This window comes from Colletes gigas, unplaced genomic scaffold (assembly GCF_013123115.1).
Source record: "Colletes gigas isolate AHSC1104 unplaced genomic scaffold, ASM1312311v1 Colletes_gigas_Sc00006, whole genome shotgun sequence".
Lineage (NCBI taxonomy): Eukaryota > Metazoa > Arthropoda > Insecta > Hymenoptera > Colletidae > Colletes > Colletes gigas.
The window spans coordinates 8,848,692-8,867,116 of record NW_025106635.1 but is presented as its reverse complement, the minus strand read 5'-3'; the positions used below and the strand labels follow the sequence as shown (position 1 = coordinate 8,867,116).

At 41.3% G+C, this 18,425-nt stretch overlaps 1 protein-coding gene across 2 annotated transcripts in view; it reads left to right on the top strand.

Moving 5' to 3' along the window:
* Nucleotides 1-18,425, top strand: part of LOC122395863 (storkhead-box protein 2) — a 154,514-nt gene that overhangs the window by 84,208 nt on the left and 51,881 nt on the right. For both annotated transcript variants that reach the window (XM_043393772.1, XM_043393771.1), the window contains exon 3: nucleotides 11,761-11,956. In XM_043393772.1, coding sequence (XP_043249707.1) covers nucleotides 11,761-11,956 — 196 coding nt within the window. The remainder of the gene's footprint in view (nucleotides 1-11,760; nucleotides 11,957-18,425) is intronic.

Genomic DNA, 18,425 nt, shown 5'->3' with positions numbered 1-18,425 from the left:
CTCGACGTTGATTTTTGACCGACCTGTGAATATTAAAGCAATGAACTATCGTAAGAATTGTGTTAGAAAGATTGCGTTTATTCAAATTTATTCCCCGCTATCGATGGTTATCAATGTCTTGTTCGTTAATGTTTTTCTCGTTTAGATGCTACAAATAACTTGTGTTCCAGATACGTTCCGTTGATACAGTTGTGTAATCTTAATAGGAAGCCACGCATCAATATGATACTTGGTCCGTTTAAGAGTCCATCGCGCGTACGTTGTTTTGCCTAATTAATATCTGATTAAACCGTGGCTGGCGGCGGGCTGCTAGCGGTTTTTCTTTCTTGTTTTACGTCCATAAGCGTAACGGTTAGATCGGATAGAGTCGATGGGAGTAACGTTGTTGTACGCGGGGCTCGTTGAGCATTCTGGAGCAGAAATTACGAGCATGAACGGCGTATTAAGGTGCACGCGGAATGACGCGATGTGATTAATGCGTTCGGTAATTCCATGTTTGACGAAGAGATTTCCCGCCAATTACTGGCGACTTTTAATTCCCTCGACAATAGGGCGTCCCGGGACGATGGAAGAGACTCGAAACTTTTCAAACTCGTTCGAATTGTCTTTACATTTTTATCAATGAAGTTAAAAATAAATATCTAATTATTTTAACTTTAATCTATTTGCTTCGTTCCCATTTTTAATATTATATCCAACCCTTGACCTAACATTTCGTACAATTTTTTCCACGAATATATTCAAGAGTATTTATATTTAATATTTATTGTCGACCCGTACGGGACTTGTTAACCAACATTGTATCGGTAGACTGCGGAAGTTTATGTAAGTATGGTACGTCGTAAGTATGCAAAGTATATGTAAAATATATGCTAAGCATGTGCATGAAATGTGCGGTAAATACGCGCTTACGTATGTATCAGAAAAATCGCACAATTTTGTTTAATGTTCATTCGAGAAATTATTCAGATATAGTTCAAATTACTATGAACGTTTTTTGCAAACTATCAAGTGGAAACTAAAAAAATTTTAGAGTCTAAATAAGCTCGAATAGAATTCTTAAATAAATTGCAAAAGCTTTGTTTCAACAAGGAATTATTAAATATACAGAATAAATTTAGAATAAATAAAACTTTTGGAAAAAGGAAAAGCAGATCGTCGTTCAGTAAGTAAAGTTGAGCTGTCCGATTAGAATCGTAAGTGATCTATCGATGACGAGAGTCAGTCATTATCGATCGACAACACTAACAGAGCAGAGTTATAGCGAGTAAAGTAGCGTGGAAGCGAGGAGAGGCCAAGGAGAGCCACTTTTCCCGGGAAAAATGAAAAATCGAACGGAAATTGATCCATTTCACGGCGCATTGTCGTTCGATAGACCTTCGGATCCGGCCGTCTCGAATTTTAATCAGTAGCTCCCCCAGTGCTTGTGTGGGCACGCGGCATGGGAACATAAATCACGATAACATAATTTATATGCTAATACCGCGAGCGGAGCGCGCGCGTGTTCGCGCGAACGGAATGCAGGGCGGGAGATCAAACCGGGTGTAACTACGTACCCGGGTACTCGACATAGGCGTCTGCTTTTCTGTATTTTCATAAAGGGCAAACAAAAGAAGCATTCGAAATGACAGAACTCGACTTTCGATGCAACATATACCAACAAGTCCAAATCATTGGATCGTTTCCTCGATAAATTGAAATTTAATCCCCTCGAATGTCTAATCTAATATTAAAATTTACTTACACACCTTGCATGTTCATCTTAATTTTCCTGCTTTGAAAAATGAACAATTTCTAATCCCATCGCACGATACGTTAATTCGATTTTATCTGTATGTTCACAAATTTGTAAGATCGATGCATAAAGCAGAGATCTAATTCCTCGTGAATAGTTAGTTCGAGCACTAAATTTATGCAAAGTTTATTTAGATGCAAACAATCTAAAATTAGAGAATTTCTTCGTGGAGATAAAAATCTTGACTTCTTCATTCATAAACGGCAGAACTCGACTTTCGATGCATCATATATCAACAAGTCCAAATCATTTGATCGTTTCCTCTATAAATTAAAATTTAAACCCCTCGAATGTCTAATCTAACGTTAAAATTTACTCCACGATTTTGTAAACCTGTTGAAATATAAAAATATCTTATACACGTTGCATGTTAATCTTAATTTTCCTGCTTCGAAAGATCGAAACTTTCTGATCTCATCGCACGATACGTCGATTTTATCTGTATGTTCACAAATTTGTAACATCGATACATAAAGCAGGGATCTAATTACTCGTGGATAATTAGCTCGAGCACAAAATTTATGCAAAGTTTGTTTAGACGCGAACGATCTAAAATTAGAGAATTTCTTCGTCGAGATAAAAATCGTGATTTCTCTAATCGGTCGCAGGCTGTGGATACTGCGAAACGAAGACGAGTATTAATTGTTCCGCGAGAGAAATCTGAGAGCGTGTATTAATTTGAAAAGCGAAACTTTTCCAGTCCTAATTAGGACAGCTCGGTGATGTCGGAGGTACGCGTTCATATTTTGTATCGGCGGGTACGGAGGAGCGTTAACCGGGTGAATAAAACATGGAAAACGTATAAATCACGAGTAACCAGTTAAATTGGCGAACAATAAAGCGCGGTGCAGAGTATATTTTACAGGGGGGACGCCAATGGCTGCCGGAGTTCCTGGCAACGTCGTTCTATGTCATCGTAAACTTGAAACTGGGGGACTTGAGGCTGGCCGCCGCGAAGGGGGCAGAAAGGGAGCAGCTCGGAGGATGAAGGAGAACAGGGGGTTAGGGCTCGTTGATTTTTTTGCAATTAAATTGGCAAACAAATAAAGGAAGACGCGCGCCTCCGAGGTGAATGGGCATCCCGCGGATAAACGAGTTCTCGCGCGCAAAATAGAAGTCGCGTCCATTCGCGATGCACGCTGCACGCCGCTCATTTACGAAGTCGATGACCACGGAGACGAGGCAGTCCGAGTAGACAAGGATCTCGTTTAATATCGTATCGTGGAAAACGCTTCGAACATTCGGCGACTCCTCCGTCGATTATCGACCCCTCGATGAACGGATCCAATACGATTAATCGCTTTATTTCCTCCGTATATATTTCTACAGCTAGGCGACTCCAGTTACGCGTGCCTCGCACGGTTTCCGTGCAATTTAAAATTTACATACACGTTTTTCTCGTCGCATGCATACGGTCCTTGTCCATTCATCTGATTACACGTTACGCCTCGCGTGTGCTAAAAGACTCGTTAAGTATGGTTTAACAACTTTTTCATTGATAGAATCTACGGCGAATATGAAAATTTGTTTGTATTCGGAAGGTATATCCGTGTTTCCCAACGCACAGGGAAGCGATTCTCAATATTTTGGGGGCAATTATAATGGTAAATATCTACCGAGCAACAGGTTGTAGCAGTGTACATAGCAGAACGAGGGGAGAAATTTGTTTATATTTGCTTAAAACATTGCGTATGCTGGATGAAAACAAGATAAAAATAAAGATAGATCGATTCAAGGATTAAAATTTATACGTGCAAAGTCTATAAATTCGAAACCAAATTTATGAAGTAAATGAATTTGAAAGTTTTGTTTTTGGCTACCATGTCTGTCCATTACTCAGTGTTTCTACTTGTTTCTCGAATTATTTTTGTATCTGTTCATTCAAGAATTTCTTTTTATATTTTCATCCCCGAGATTTCGACTATTAGCGCGTACAGTTTCTGCATAATTGCATAGCCTTTGTAAAATGAATTTTCCAAGCTAGCTTTGGGTAGACGTACTCGAAGGTGCTTCACACTGCGTTGAAGCAATATTTCCTGCCGGGCGAAGACATTAACGATTATAATACCCTCCCAGGTCCATTTCTCTTCACTGTTTGGCAACTCGAGCAAACCTGACTCATTAGGTACGATCGAGTAGGCTTTCTGCGATAATCCTGTTCTTCACGGCTTAATCGATTATCTACGATTTCCTATTATTCATCGCGAACGTGGGCTTTGAGCCATACCCTCAAGGACCTCTTCCCTTGCAAGGAGAGCTCCCGAGGACAGCGATAATTCACGATTGGTTGGACCGAAAGCCCCCGTGATCAATCGTCGAAACATTTCGACAATCTAAAACAGCAATACTTAACTATCAGAGAAATTTTTAATTTCTGTAGTTTTCGAAACTATTACCATAATTCGACGAAGCAAGCATCGTGCTTATCATTTTATTCTACGATTTTATTCTTTCGAAACAATAAAATCATTGGTGGTTAAACTAAATAATAAATGACTGAATAAATAATATAATTTATATAAAAATATAAAGAATAATATTAGGACTCAATAAATAATAAATTTTTCTCATTATATGCAATGTTTCTTAAATAATAGTAATCAATTTCTACATGAAAAAGTAAGTCAATAACGTAGAATAACATATTTCCTACAATGCTTCGTTTTCGAGATAATAGAGGTTTCCCTGGCATGTCTGTCCAATGCTCGCTATTTCTACTTGCGCTAATCTCCAAGTCATACTCCTTGAAACAAAGCCTACAAAAACATATTATTCTACATTCTGAGACCTATTTCTTCGCGTTTAACCACTGCCTTCTCAGTAGTAATTTTCTCAATCTTGAATATTCTGATTCCCATCATTTTGATAACCATCTGTAACAAAACAAGTCAACCAAACGAATAACATAATTTCTAGTATTCACCATAGACGATTCACTCTAAAACACTCTGTCAAAGCACAAAACAATTAACAACGAACGCGACAGAGACAAATGACGATCGACCAAATGTCCTCGCATGCACTCCGAATAAAATTATTCAGAATTAACGAAATAGCTCCAGATTTCTTTAAATTGTCCAAGCCCGCGAAGATCAAGAATCTTCTTTGAAATTGTTTCGCGAGCTTAAAAAGGTTAAGAGCCGATGCTCTAAAAGGCTAAGCATGCTCGCGAAAGCACGGCTAGCGTAATGCATAATAATTAGTGGGCAGCCAACGACCGTATACCCTGCGGAGTGAATTGCCGCAAGTTCATTGCCGGCAAGGATATAGCAATATGAACGTAACGTGCTCCAAGAACAGCGAGCCGATTAGCAACGCTATTGCGAGCACTATCCTTTTCCCTCTCGTTCGTTTCAACGTCGATCTCGCTCTTTCGACCGACCCGTAGAGTTTCTATGTCTCTCCTTTCTTTTGCTCCTGCCCCTTTCGGCCGGTGTTATCGTAAGTAATGGCTGCCCGCGAAGAACGACGATCGACTTTACGTACTGTTTACACGCTCCCCGACCGCTCTCTTTATGCGCCGTTCCCAGACACGTTTTTGCGTCACGGGCGAATTTATGCGATGGCGATTCTTTTGTGGTAAACTTCTTAACCCTTCTCGTTGCACGGCTTTCGAACGTGGCATGAATAGACAACGAGGAACCGTGTTTTATGGACGAACGTTACATCGAGGAACCGGGAGATCCGCTTTACGAGTAACCCTCCTCGCATTTTGATAACATGTTGCAAACAATTACAGACATCGGGTTACCAAATTTCTGGGACCAGGTCTATACAGTTATTTAAATTAAACGTGGAAGGGGTCACATGGGATACTCAAAAGGTTTTCGATAAACTTCTATTTTGTAAAAGCAGATCAAATGAGAATCATCCAAAGAATGATAATCCACATCTTAATTTTAGCTCGAAGGAGCCATATTACGAATTATATTTTTGGAGGGAAAATCAAGTAGATACATATGTTTTCAGTTACTAATTTATGAAGCTCATAGGAGTTCACTGAATTCACAGTGTTTACTTTGAAGTTTATTATAAACCACATGAGAATCATCCAAAGCATGAGGATCCACATCTCAGTTTTAGCTCGAAGAAGCCATATTACGAATTATATTTTTAGAGGGAGAATTAAGTAGATGCATATGTTTTCAGTTACTCATTTATGAGGCTCATAAGAATTCACTGAATTCACAGTGTTTACTTAGAAGTTTATTAGAAACCACATGGTGTACTTTTAAGTAGGCAAAAGTTATTTGTGGTTTTGCGACGATTAAGATCGTGGTTTCCATTTCTCATCAGTTACGAGACTATAAAAGTCAAGGTGTCCTTGCCGTCTTAAAGTTAATGTGCCAAGCTAGAATCGTCTTGTATGCGTTACACCTTGCGCTGTATTTCTGACTTGTTAACTGCCTCCGGAGGTGTGAATATGCTCTTGATAGAAACGTCTGGTCTGTCCTATTGGTAGTTAGTGTCAACAAGAAGGTGGACGTGTTACGGGTGATCGGCAGATGCGCGCTGCGGTGGGTCTAACTGTCTAACTACACATGTGGTATGTTTTGCATGGTAGTTCTGCTTTCTCTTCCAAGAATTACCCTCTGGAATTCTTGGACGTCGAGGAAAATACTGCTGTGTCGAGTTCAATATGGTCCACCGGAAACACTATTTTCTGATATTCCATAATAAATCCATTTTCACGGCGTAAAATCCTTCGTAAACTTCCAACCCTCTTAAAGCTAGAACGATCGAAACGTCGCCAGTTGTGGTTGGACTCTAACACATTCACTGCCAGATGAAAACGGTACAATTTTTTGGAGGACTAAAATTTTAATTTTAAAATTTGTTTCCGTACTTATTTTTGTAATCTATCTAAATTTATTTCCCTCGACATTTAAACTTGAGAATTAATTTTTCTAGTTCCATAATTGGAAAATCCTGTCATCCGTATATGGGTGACGTGGTAACCAAAGTGTTAATAAAATTATTTGACCACTTCTTTTCTATCGCTTATAATTTATCGAATTTTTATTTCCGAATCCTCGACTTGGCAAGCTGTCGAGTGGATCGCTTCCTGCATTCCTCGCGAAAACGGGGAATATTTTTGCAAAAGAGTCTCCATACTCGACTTACGAGAGCACATACAACGCAGTCGAGGAAGCAGTTATCCTTTGCAACGTTCGACGATATTTTAAAATACGTCGGAGCTCCTTGGTCCAGTGATCGTCTCGATTCCGCTGGGGGAATTTCTCGCTGGTCGACTGCACAGGCACAAAACGAGAGCCGGGTGCTCCAGTTCGATCGGAGATTATAATTTGACGGGAATGTTTCATCGTTCGGAAGCAAAACCCGCCCCGTTAGCGGTTACGGGCGCTGTAAAACGATTTTCAATCGGTGAAACGCAAAGACGCTCGTTCCTATCGTTACGCGGAACTCTTATCTACGATTTACGCGGCTCCTGTCGCAGATTCCCCGCCTCGATACGGTCTCTCGGGGCCTCTGTGCCCCGATCCGATCGGGGAAAATAGAGAAAAGTCACGCCCGATGATCGACGACGACAACGCTTCCTCGCCGATCACCATCGCGTTACGAAATCAACGGAGCTGGAGCATTTCACCTTTCATTAAGGCGTTACTTAACGCGATGATTTAACGGATTTATCCGTGTCAAGGCGTACCCAAGGATGAACAAGGATCTTGCGATTCTCTGGCCGGAGTGCAACGTTCGACAACCCCCGAGGGACAGTAATACGAGATTGCTAAACCGTAGTTTTCGATACTTGAGACTCTCTCGATTGCGTAAGATGCATCTTGTTCCAATTTTAACAATTGGATGTCGAGGCTGGGTCACTTTGGACCCAATCTTTCAAGCTTGCTTGACGTCAGAACAAATTTTTATATATTATAAATTTACGTTGCCTTATTATCGGTTCAACGTTAATTTTTTTTGGCAATAACCGACTATGAGTGTTCAATAATACAATTTAGACTAAACACGGATTATGTTTTCATAAATTTTTGAATGATTATACCTCCAGAATTGCTTCCTTTAACCCCTTAACGTACGATTTAATGTAATTTTTCTAACGTATAGTATTTAATTTTGTTTAAATTTTAAGTCTTGATAACCAATGAGTAGCCTCATGATAGTGAAACTTGACATCAAGAACTTGTCACGAGTCAGACTCATTATTGTATAGCAAAGGGTTAATAAATTTTTCTATACCTAGATTAACTGCTGGAATATCTTATAGCCTTATAGTTGGTCTTGCTGGTTATCTATTATTTCAATAAATGGGTAACATGGCTATTCACTGAAAAGCTAACAAAAATGAATTCTCGAGATTAGATGTTAAAGAAAATAAATCCATATAGCACTCTCGAGTTTTGTAGCTGTAAAAATAAGTTCTATGACAAATTGTGACTATTTTCCAATTGTCCAAAATCAAAGTTTTGTTTTCCTGGATAATTTGAGGGGTTTGGCCCCGGCAGTGAACGAGCCAAGAATCGATTTCGCGAGACACGTTCTTTTCCCGATCTCTTTTCGAGACATCCTCCGATCTGGCGAAACCTAATTTTTTTTGCTCTGGTGCGCACGTTGCGATCGGAAGAAAGCGATTTCGCGGCTGAATGTAATCGCTGCTTTCGGTTCCTGTCGCGAGCTTAAACTCGACGCTTCCTGCGGTTAACGGGACGCCGATTACGAGAACACTTTCTGCATCGTGGCTATTTTTAGGCACAAAAACCGCGAAATGGAATGAAATCGAAATCGAAAGGAAAATGCATAGGAACATAATAAAAATATACTAGATCACGAATTTGGTGTTTCAAATGAAATCGAATTATAAATACCCCTTTGTTAAAAATAAATCCAGAATCAAAATTCATACCCAAAGAATTTTGTACGTTGAATTTAATTTATTCTGAAGTTCTTTGTGTCATTTTCGAACTCCGAGGTAATAAAAGTTTGACTCCTGTGGCTCTCGTTTAAAATTCTGTGCCGTTCGGGAAAGAGTCACAGTTGGTGAGCACAAGAGCCATTACGGTCGATACACGGTGGAATTATTCGCGACGCCTGTGGGAGGATCGGCGTCGAGCGTATTCGATCGGGGCTCGAGGTGAAAAATGTCCTGTCAGGTGCAGCGAGGCAGAGCATGGCGAGGGTCCTTCGGCGAACTTCGCGTTTAATACGCGAACAGAGAACGTAGAAGCAGAAGGAAAAATTGTGGAACTCTCTGTGCCAAATTGGTCGCGAGATAATCGATAATAACGGATACGGTGAAACGTCCGTTTGAAATTAAACGGTTTTAAAAGATCGGTTGGCATTTCGAAGAGGATACTAACGATGTCAAAGTACCGCTAGTGGATTGTATAACGCCTGTTAAATAAATAGACAAAATGCCAAAGGGAACGTACAGGATTCGCGATAATGCTTCTTGCTAGAAATGTTGTGTATGTAATTAAGTTGGTGGCAATAAAATTTTAAACGAGGCTCGAGACATATGTGTACGCGCTGAAAGTGTACGGTTCGCTATCTGGAATTAACGAATCTCGAGATATCCTCGACACTTTAATTAGCATTTATGGGGAAAGGAAAAAAGAATATATGCTACGATAAAAGTGTTTTAAGTTATTAAAAAATTTTTTATCGAAGAGACATGCCTCCGGTAGAATGGTCGAAGCGTGCTACTTGTATAGTGTATTAAGATAGGAGAATCACAACATTTTGTAAATTAACAGAGCAATAAACACGATGGAAGGATCTTAACGCGCCCAGGTCTGTTTGGATCCCACTCCTTCGATACTTGTGTTTACGTTGAAGCAATAACAAATCGAACAAGACTCAGAAGATCCATTTATCGACAATATTTCGTGAGACCTTCAAATGTCAAGTCGTATTCTGGGCCTTGTTAAAATTTAGATCGTCGTCATTTGAACGTATTATAACGTATAAAGAACAGTCGTCGAAGGTAATAGTGACAGTGAAATTTCATCTCATAATAGGATAACAGAAATCAATTACATATAATTTTACGTGAGCTCACGACCAAGCGTTAAAAGTCATGTTTCCTTGACAGAAATTGATCACGATTCTTTTCTCTCTAATGGATCGGTAAGTAAAAAGACCAAGCACAATTATCAGTAAAATTTCCGAATCGAGTCCTTGTCTCTTTCTTATAATACATTGCGTAAGGAGAGATCAACTTTCTATCGGATTACATAAACATTTTACACACCTTTGTGTACACCGGGAACGATTAATTCCCGATTCCAGTAAACCCTCCGACTGGCGTACGAAATTGTATTATTTACGGGTCGCACGTGACTCCTTCTCTTATCTCGAGTAGAGACGGACATCATGAAAGGGACAAAAGCATAATGCACTGTTCCGTCTGCACAAAGGCCGCGATAAATCACGGTGGATCGTATCGGTCGATCGATTTGGACACTTCTCTCTAATTTCACGGTTTACGGTGAAGCGGAGGGAACGAGGCGGCAGTAAAGAGAACGACGCCATCGTGGACGAAAGAAAAGGGGGTTGGTTCGGGGAAATAGTCGGTGAAAATCCTACGGGGCCATTCGTTTACGAGCACTGTCTGGCTTATTCGGTCCCCATTGCGGCTTGTCGATATACAGGGTGCTCCATACACGTGGTTCTTCTGTCAATGGTAAATCGAAAAAAGAGCAATGAAAAATTGACCTTGTTTTCAAATTATAGACATTCTTGTGCTCCTGGAAGATCTAGTGTCGATAAATATTCTTTTGTAAATACCACAATGAATATACACTGATGTCACCCATAGTGGGAGTCAGCCTTGAAGCTATACGTAAATGTCCTGTTACATTCAATATAAAATGAAAATCGTACGAACTTATGGGCCAACCCAATGCAATTGACTGCTCAAGAAATTTACATGAGATTGACTTGTTAATCTCCCATTAACCTCTCGCCTTGCGAATTAATTCGTGACTGCACGTAGTCAGGCGCTGAATTTCTCAGGAGCCGAAGCAAACATCTAATCTGCCTTTGCTGATCTTCTGGTAGCCAACGAAACGGTTAAAAGAAAGTATCAAAAGTTAATTCCTTAAAAAATTGGAGTCTCTCCTCTTGAAGTAGACAATTTCATTTTCAACCTGTCTTGTATATTTCTTTATTTTTTGTGGCTCGACACCATTGCTTCCTTAATCTTTCGTGCTAAGACTGAGGAAATAAATGTTTCTATAAACCTCGTTCGTTATTCTTGTATCACCTGTTATGGAACACGTTGTATATAAACGGGTCGTAACTAGACGGGGATTGAGGAAGACTGTGAGGGTGGCACAGTTTCGCTGAAAGTTACGAGAAGGGCGAGACGCCTAGCAGCCCCCGCGGCAGTAAACACTTAGCGGCTTAGCCGTATTTTAGAGGATGAATCCCAAGATTCTATCTCGTCTACGACCGTCATCCCGATAATGGAAGACGTATCGGTGTTACGTTGTAGCCGACAATTCATGGCAGTTATGCTCGACGTCCATATGTTACCACAACGCGAGAAAGAAAGATAGGGCATGCTGCTTTGTCCGTGGTTGATTTAATCATTCAGGCTTTATGGATATAGCGCATTGCGCGCCGACAAATAACTCGAACCACCTCGTACGAGCAACAAACGAGATAAGTAAAGTTGCTGTTGAAGTATTTGTCCAATTTATACTGGTTATTAGGTTCTTGTTCTAGTCTCTGTAGTAGAATGCTCGATAGGTTCGATGAAAACTGTCTGATTGAAAATTCGACAAATTTTGGGTGGAAATATTCGGGTCTAATCTTAGCAAACATCGCTAATAACCCTTCATGAATTAATAAATTGCCTCTGGTACATTTGCAGTAATTCTGAAGTCCCATATTGACGAGACCCAGGTCACGTGCAACCCTAATATTTGTAACAAACTTAGAAGATATTCGTTGAAATAATTGGTTGGTGAATTTGTTTGTTTCAGAGCTTCTTGGAGGCGAACTCTAAGTGCTGGTGGAACGCAGCCTTGGTGGACGCGACTCGACAACTCAGGTACAAGGGTCACGTGTCACCTGGCGTGCTGATGGTCGGTGGACCACCCTGTGCCCTCGAGGTCTTGAGGGCAGCCTGGGCTCGAAACGTCCTACGACCGCCAGCCGACCATGCGATCACCTGCCTCGGTAAGTCCTACATTGCAACTTCAATTTAAAGCTGAAAACCCTGAGGTTACTATAGGAGGTAGCCATTTTTAAATATTAGGGGAAGAAAAAACTCCAAAGCATTCTATAAATTGCATTATTGCGTTTCTAAATGCAACTCACAGTGGGGGAGGTCGTGGCTGCAGTGGTAAAGTATTCAACTACGAATCTCAATGACCTGGGTTCGATTCCAGGTGTCTGCTTCATGGTTTTTATTTCCAATGCTAAACAAATATAACTCCCCAGCAATATAATAAAATATAATCCCCAATACTATAACAAAGTTTTTATAGTTTAAAATTTAACAATAAAAGGAATAAACCCTTTAAAGCTTTCTCAACTGGTGAACTATATTATCATACAGCAATAGTTTCATCATTTCGAGCATATATTATTATCGCTGTGCAGTAGTCGATTATAAAACGTGCATTTGGGTGTTGCTACTCGTAAGAAAGTATATCGTTCGAATGAATCACCCAGCGGCTCGCGAACCCTTGTAGTCGCCCAAGGATCTGATGTGCGACATACAGACATAAACGGGGCCCCGCAATAAACGGAATTGTTATGCCAAGGCGGTTGTATCTCGGATCGTTAGGGGAAGCCGATGATAATGCAAATTGGACATGGCGTTAAGTTCTCGCGCGGACGAATGCTCGCGTCGGGTACGTCGGTACGTTTAAATCGAGAAGCATATCGGCTGCTTTATCTTTACGCAACCACGGTTCCCGCTTTATCGGCGTTGCTTTACCGCGTTCCTTATAGAAGCTATTCGAGTTCCAGCGGCGTTACTACGCGTTTCCATGCACTTACGTGCTTCTACGTGCTACTAAGTATTGTTAGCTGTCGTCGTTGTGCCTCTTGCCGCGAGACGCGAATAAAACCAGCTCCCGGAGCCTGCCACATAATAGGAACACGCGAGCGGTTGGATACGTGGATCGCTCGGTGTCGAAGCGTTTTTACGCGAGCATTCGTCACCGTTTCCTCCGGTTTTCGTTTCCCTTTTTCCATTCCTCGCCACCTTTGCCATTTTTGTGTTTCGAGTAACCCGTGTCTATATACACCTACGCATTACTACCTCGCATACCAAGCGTATGCTAATGCCCGTAAGTTCCAAAGCGCATTGGCGTAACAGCACGATCGATTCTTAACTCCTCGCGGTCCTCGTCGGTTTCAATATTTCGTTACAAAAGATCTACCGAGAAATTCAAATTTATTGCATTTAACATAGATGGAATTACTGTATGCAAAAATGTGTTTTACAGCCACTTAGAATTAGTCATGATGCAGTCATTTTGTGAATACTTCCTTTGTAACATATCTGTTTTCACTTTAAATTTACTAATTAATGTATAGAATACAATTTTTATACTTTCTTGGTGGATATGGAATATTAACACTTTATCAGGTGTTACAAGCAATTAACTACATATTTATTAACGTCTTAGAAATTATATTTGTTGACTTTTACGTCTGATATTCGACAACCTTTTACCTGAGCTGCAATTTTATAATAAAAAATGTATTATTTTAACACACCCTTCACTCTATTATACTTTTAAATCATTTTTCCCCCATTGCAATATAGATACATAATAAATACAAATTATTGTTTAAGATTACAAATTTCTACGTTCAACCAGAAGAATTGATATAAACTGTGGCGTTCTCGAAAATCACCTGTACATGCTTTCGACTCGACCACGCGATTGGTTTCCCACCTACGATGTCGTTCGCGATAATCCCGTGGTAAACGCGTTGTCGTCGCATAAAAACACCGGTCGTCCCGAAACGGCTTTAAAACGTGCGCAGTTTTATAGCTCGACGCGGACAGTTATCAAAATACCTATAAAATACGGCTTTGGGTTACCCGTGCGCAATGAAACTCGAGCCTATCGTTACAATGACGCTGGAACTCGCGAGGTCATCGAATTCCACGCGTTTATCCTTCGCGTCGGTTGGCTAAGATTTCTGCACTATCAGCGGGATTTTGCCATCGTCGCTGATAAACGCGCTCGAACGCAGCGTGTCGCCCGTAGTCGCGTTCCGGAGAATCGCTCTCCGGGTATTAGCTTCTTTTGTGCGGACTTTCATAATGCCTGGTGTCCACTGTCATGCCCCCGGGGGAGTTGTGCTAGCTTTCGACGGTAAAAAGCACCCAAGAGCAAACTTCCACGCAGTCGCCGCGAGGCTAGGGTCAAGTGGGTCTCTCCAAACCCGTTCCTCTCTCGATAACAAAGAAAACGCCAGTTATACAGAGTCCAATAACCTCCCCGGCAGTGACGGGGCCAAGGGGTGGATCGCGTCCATTCACACCAGGCGGTTATATAAGCTTTTAGCCTTGGTACCACTGAGCACCGATCTACCACTCTATGTAGAATTTTGCTACGTAGAGTTATGCTTCTTGGGGAAGAAATTTATAGGGAAGATCATCCGGACAATCGACGGAGCCGTCGAATCCAGAACCTTATTACATGCTCGAGCAAGTTGGAGCGCGACACGCGATCAATTTCAGGCTTACGTTGCCCAACGAGCGGAATGACATTCTTATTAGGGGTCCGATCGTTGGTAATATTCGACACGGGAACGCGGTAACGAACGAGGTCGCGAACAATGTAGGAATAATTTTCTAAAGCCGCCTATAAAAAGAAGTCCCCGCGAGAACAAGGTATCATTAATTATATGCCCGAGTCCGGGCATGTTGGAATGCATATACATTAGCATAAGCCCGATACGCGGGATAGCCACGTGTAGGTGTGTACAAGCGTCTGAGGCACGGAGCCAGCCGGGGTGAAAAAAGAGCTAAAAACCGAGGGAAATGAGGAAGGAGAGCGCGGGGAACGAGGAAAGAAAAAAGGACGCGAGAAGGAGACGGCGAACGAGGAGGAAAAGCGAGCATATAAGGAAAGCGGTCCACAGATACCGCGGATACTCTATAATCCCAACGGATAAACGACGCAGAACGTACGAGGCTATCGTTACGATTTTTTACGCCCGCGACGCCCGGCGAACAGCTCGCAGGATCGCAGGATTACATAGGCGCGTGCAACTAGGGCCTCTAGATCCCCAAGGGTGGCTAATCTGGAGGGTACAATTCGAACGAATCGTTTAGAAATTAAGGAAAACAGAATTTATCAAATCGTTGTGCTTTCAAAAACAGAGGTCTCTGTTTACGTCGAACGAACCTTTCTCTTTTCACAAAAAACTTAATTAACGTTATTAAGGAGCTATGTATTTTCTGTATGTTGAGTTCCGTAATGTTACAATATTACAATCAAGGTTTTTTAAGATCGCAGGATCATATAGACGTGTGCAACTAGGGCCTCTCGATCCCCAAGGGTGGCTAATCTGTAGTTTAGAAAATAAGGAAAACAGAATTTATCAAACCGTTGTGTTTTCAAAAACAGAGTTTTCTGTGTACGTCGAACGAACCTTTCTCTTTTCACTAGAAATTTAATTAATGTTATTGAGAAGCTATGTATTTTCTGTATACAAAGTTCGTGATGTTACAATATTATAATCAAGGTTTTTTAAACGAGTGGAATATAGATCAAATATATTTTATTGGTCGAAAGTTAACGTTTGTATTTTAACTCCGTTAACAGAGCATGACCATTTAAATTCCTAGTGAAATTTATGGCACGAAGCGAGACGCAGCCTATAATGACGTCCACTTGCAAAGTCATAAATGTCACCTACTCGCAATAAACAAGAGATGAAATAAACAGAATACAATTTTTAGTTGTGCTCGTTCGAAAGAAGGCGTCAATATTTCAGATCGAACGTCGTGAAATGGTACCTTGAGAATGACACTGAAAGATGGTTTCTATCGAGCTAGATTGTGCTACCGAATGCATTCACCAAATATGTATAAGCATAAAAAAATTGCATATTATCATAGAGAAGTTCAAGTGTAAAATCGCTTATTAGATGCAATTTTCAATAGAGCTGGAAGATAGGGCAACCTGTTTACCGTTTCCTATTCGAATGTCATATATTCTATTGGATCTAAACTCGGTCCCTCGGGGGTATACGGTAGAACCCGACGCCTCGCGAAGACATTATCGAAAAATGCAAGCGAGAAAGATGGGGAGTCATTGAGCAACGTGGCTTTATCGCGAATCGTTAAAGAGCCACCGATGAAAATGTAAATGAGGCGTGGCGTTAAGTTCCCGTCTACGAGGAGATCCGTGCCAACGGCAGCGGGAGTGTTTAAATCGCGGAGTTACCTTATCTCGCGCACCTTATCTTTACGCGGCTACAGTTCTCGCTTTATCGGTACCAGTTTACCCGCGCCGCGTATACCCGGGGTTCGCGCTCGCGACGAAGACGTCCCGCGCTTCCACGCGCCTTAGGATCACCGGGAAACGTCGTTTATTACCGAGCGTCGCTGCTTACAACGCCGGAAATAGTTTCCTGCTGCTCCGGTTCCACAGTTAAACGACGCCACGAGACAGTATTTCTTCTTCCTCTCCGTGGCAGTGGTTCTTAACCTTCCCAAGTTCACGGTACAGTTTAGAATCATTTGTAGAAAATGATACAAAAGGTGGCCTAACTCGAGCACTTTATAACCCCTTGACGTACGATTTAATGTAATTTTTCAAACGTATACTATTTAATTTTGTTTAGATTATTTATTTGTTTTACGAATACCTCGTGAATGTAAAAATGTGTTGAACATATAAGACTTGATGACAAATAATTGCCTCATAATTGTTAAACTTGACATTGTACGGCGAGGGTTTAAGCAACTCGTGACAGGAAAAATGTCAGACGAAAATATTTGTTTGGAATCGCAAATATTGTAACAAGCAATCAATTCTTTTGATATTTCTTGAGACTTAAAAATTATCGTACATTTTTTTCAGTGGAATATTATCCTTGAAAAACAGACTTGAGCAACAATAGCCGCGTGTTGATTTACGAATTTCAGTACAAGCGTCTTTATTCTAATTTATAAGGGGCTTAAAATAACGATCGTTAACGTTCAAATTAGTTTTTAGCGTAATCTGGGGGTACATATTTACACTGAAAAATATCTATATGTATAATGCAAACACAGTGACTTGTTAACGGACATTCTTCGCTCAAAGTTCCTCCATCTTCGCTATAAATTAGAATGACTCTAAATCAGGATTTACCAAACAGGCAGATTTCCACATAAATCTAAACGTAGAAAGATATTCTAAAACATAAATCTCAGCTAGACGTTAAACTTCTGCTTCTTTAACGAACCTTTCGTACGAATGTTGTTCCCTTTACGATATTCTCGAATGGTGTAAAGAATTGAATTAAAAATAGTTCGACAATGTTCGCGTACCTAATTCGTTACAGCGTCGCGACAAGTCGCTAAATAGCCACCCTCGCGCTTTCGCTCTTCGTGCTCGATTCTTTTCATCCTTTCCTCCGCGACATTCCTCCTTTCTCTCGCCCCTCTCCCCCCCTTTGTCGGCATTCTTTTTACTCTCTTTCCAGTTTTTTTACACTCGAGTCAGCTCGTATCTATACACGCCTACGCGCGGCTATCTCGCATACCAGGCTTATGCTAATGCACGCGCATATCCCCACGCTCACCGGCGTAGGAGCTCGCTTAATATTATCCGTGCGTCGTGCGACCTTATTTTTACGAGGCAGTTTTACGAAATTACGACCCCACGGTGCCGTCCCTTTATCCCTCCCTTCCCTCCCCCTCTCCCAGTGATTTTTCGTTTCTTTTCGTTGTGTTTCCGGTCCGTGGAAAAAATAAAGGGGATTCGTTTGGACGACCGCCAGCCGCGCAGCCCGACAAATCTTCCCGACGATCAAACGCTTATCTGGAGGGCCGTGATCATCCGTGTGGGAAATTCGAAGTGAACGCCTCCGGGACGCCTTACAAAATTTCAAACCTGCGGCTATTACATTGCTACGCTCTATTATAAATTAACGAAGTCGACATTGAAGAATCACGACGGGAAACCACCCCAAATCCATTTCATAATCTTCATTGATCACTTGTTTCCCATAGACTCATTTCAAGTGAATTTAAATTATCAACAAATCCTACCGTCAGTGATATATAAGGAGAACTAAGGAGTATTTTTTATTTCCAAGTGTAGATTCAGTTTCTCAAGTGCTCGCACGTATTCCTGAAACAAGTTGTATTCCGTGCAAGACCGCGACGTGCTCCACATTCTTTCCGCGTTTCCATCGAAATAGAAGCGCGTATTATGCTAATGCCCCGATACATTGACGATTTCACCGGCTGTTGCTCGCGCTCGGGAACGCTCGATCAAGCATTACGCTTCTATACAGACATAACGCGCAAAGCAAAGCGAGTTTCGCGCCAGCAACATAATTGGTCTGTCGTCTACCTCGTGGACAGCCAGCTTATCCGATCTCTCTATTTCCCTTCTTCCAGCGTTTCCTCCGTCACGAGCGCGGCGCGAGGATCCGTGAACCGTGGTCGCATGCCTCC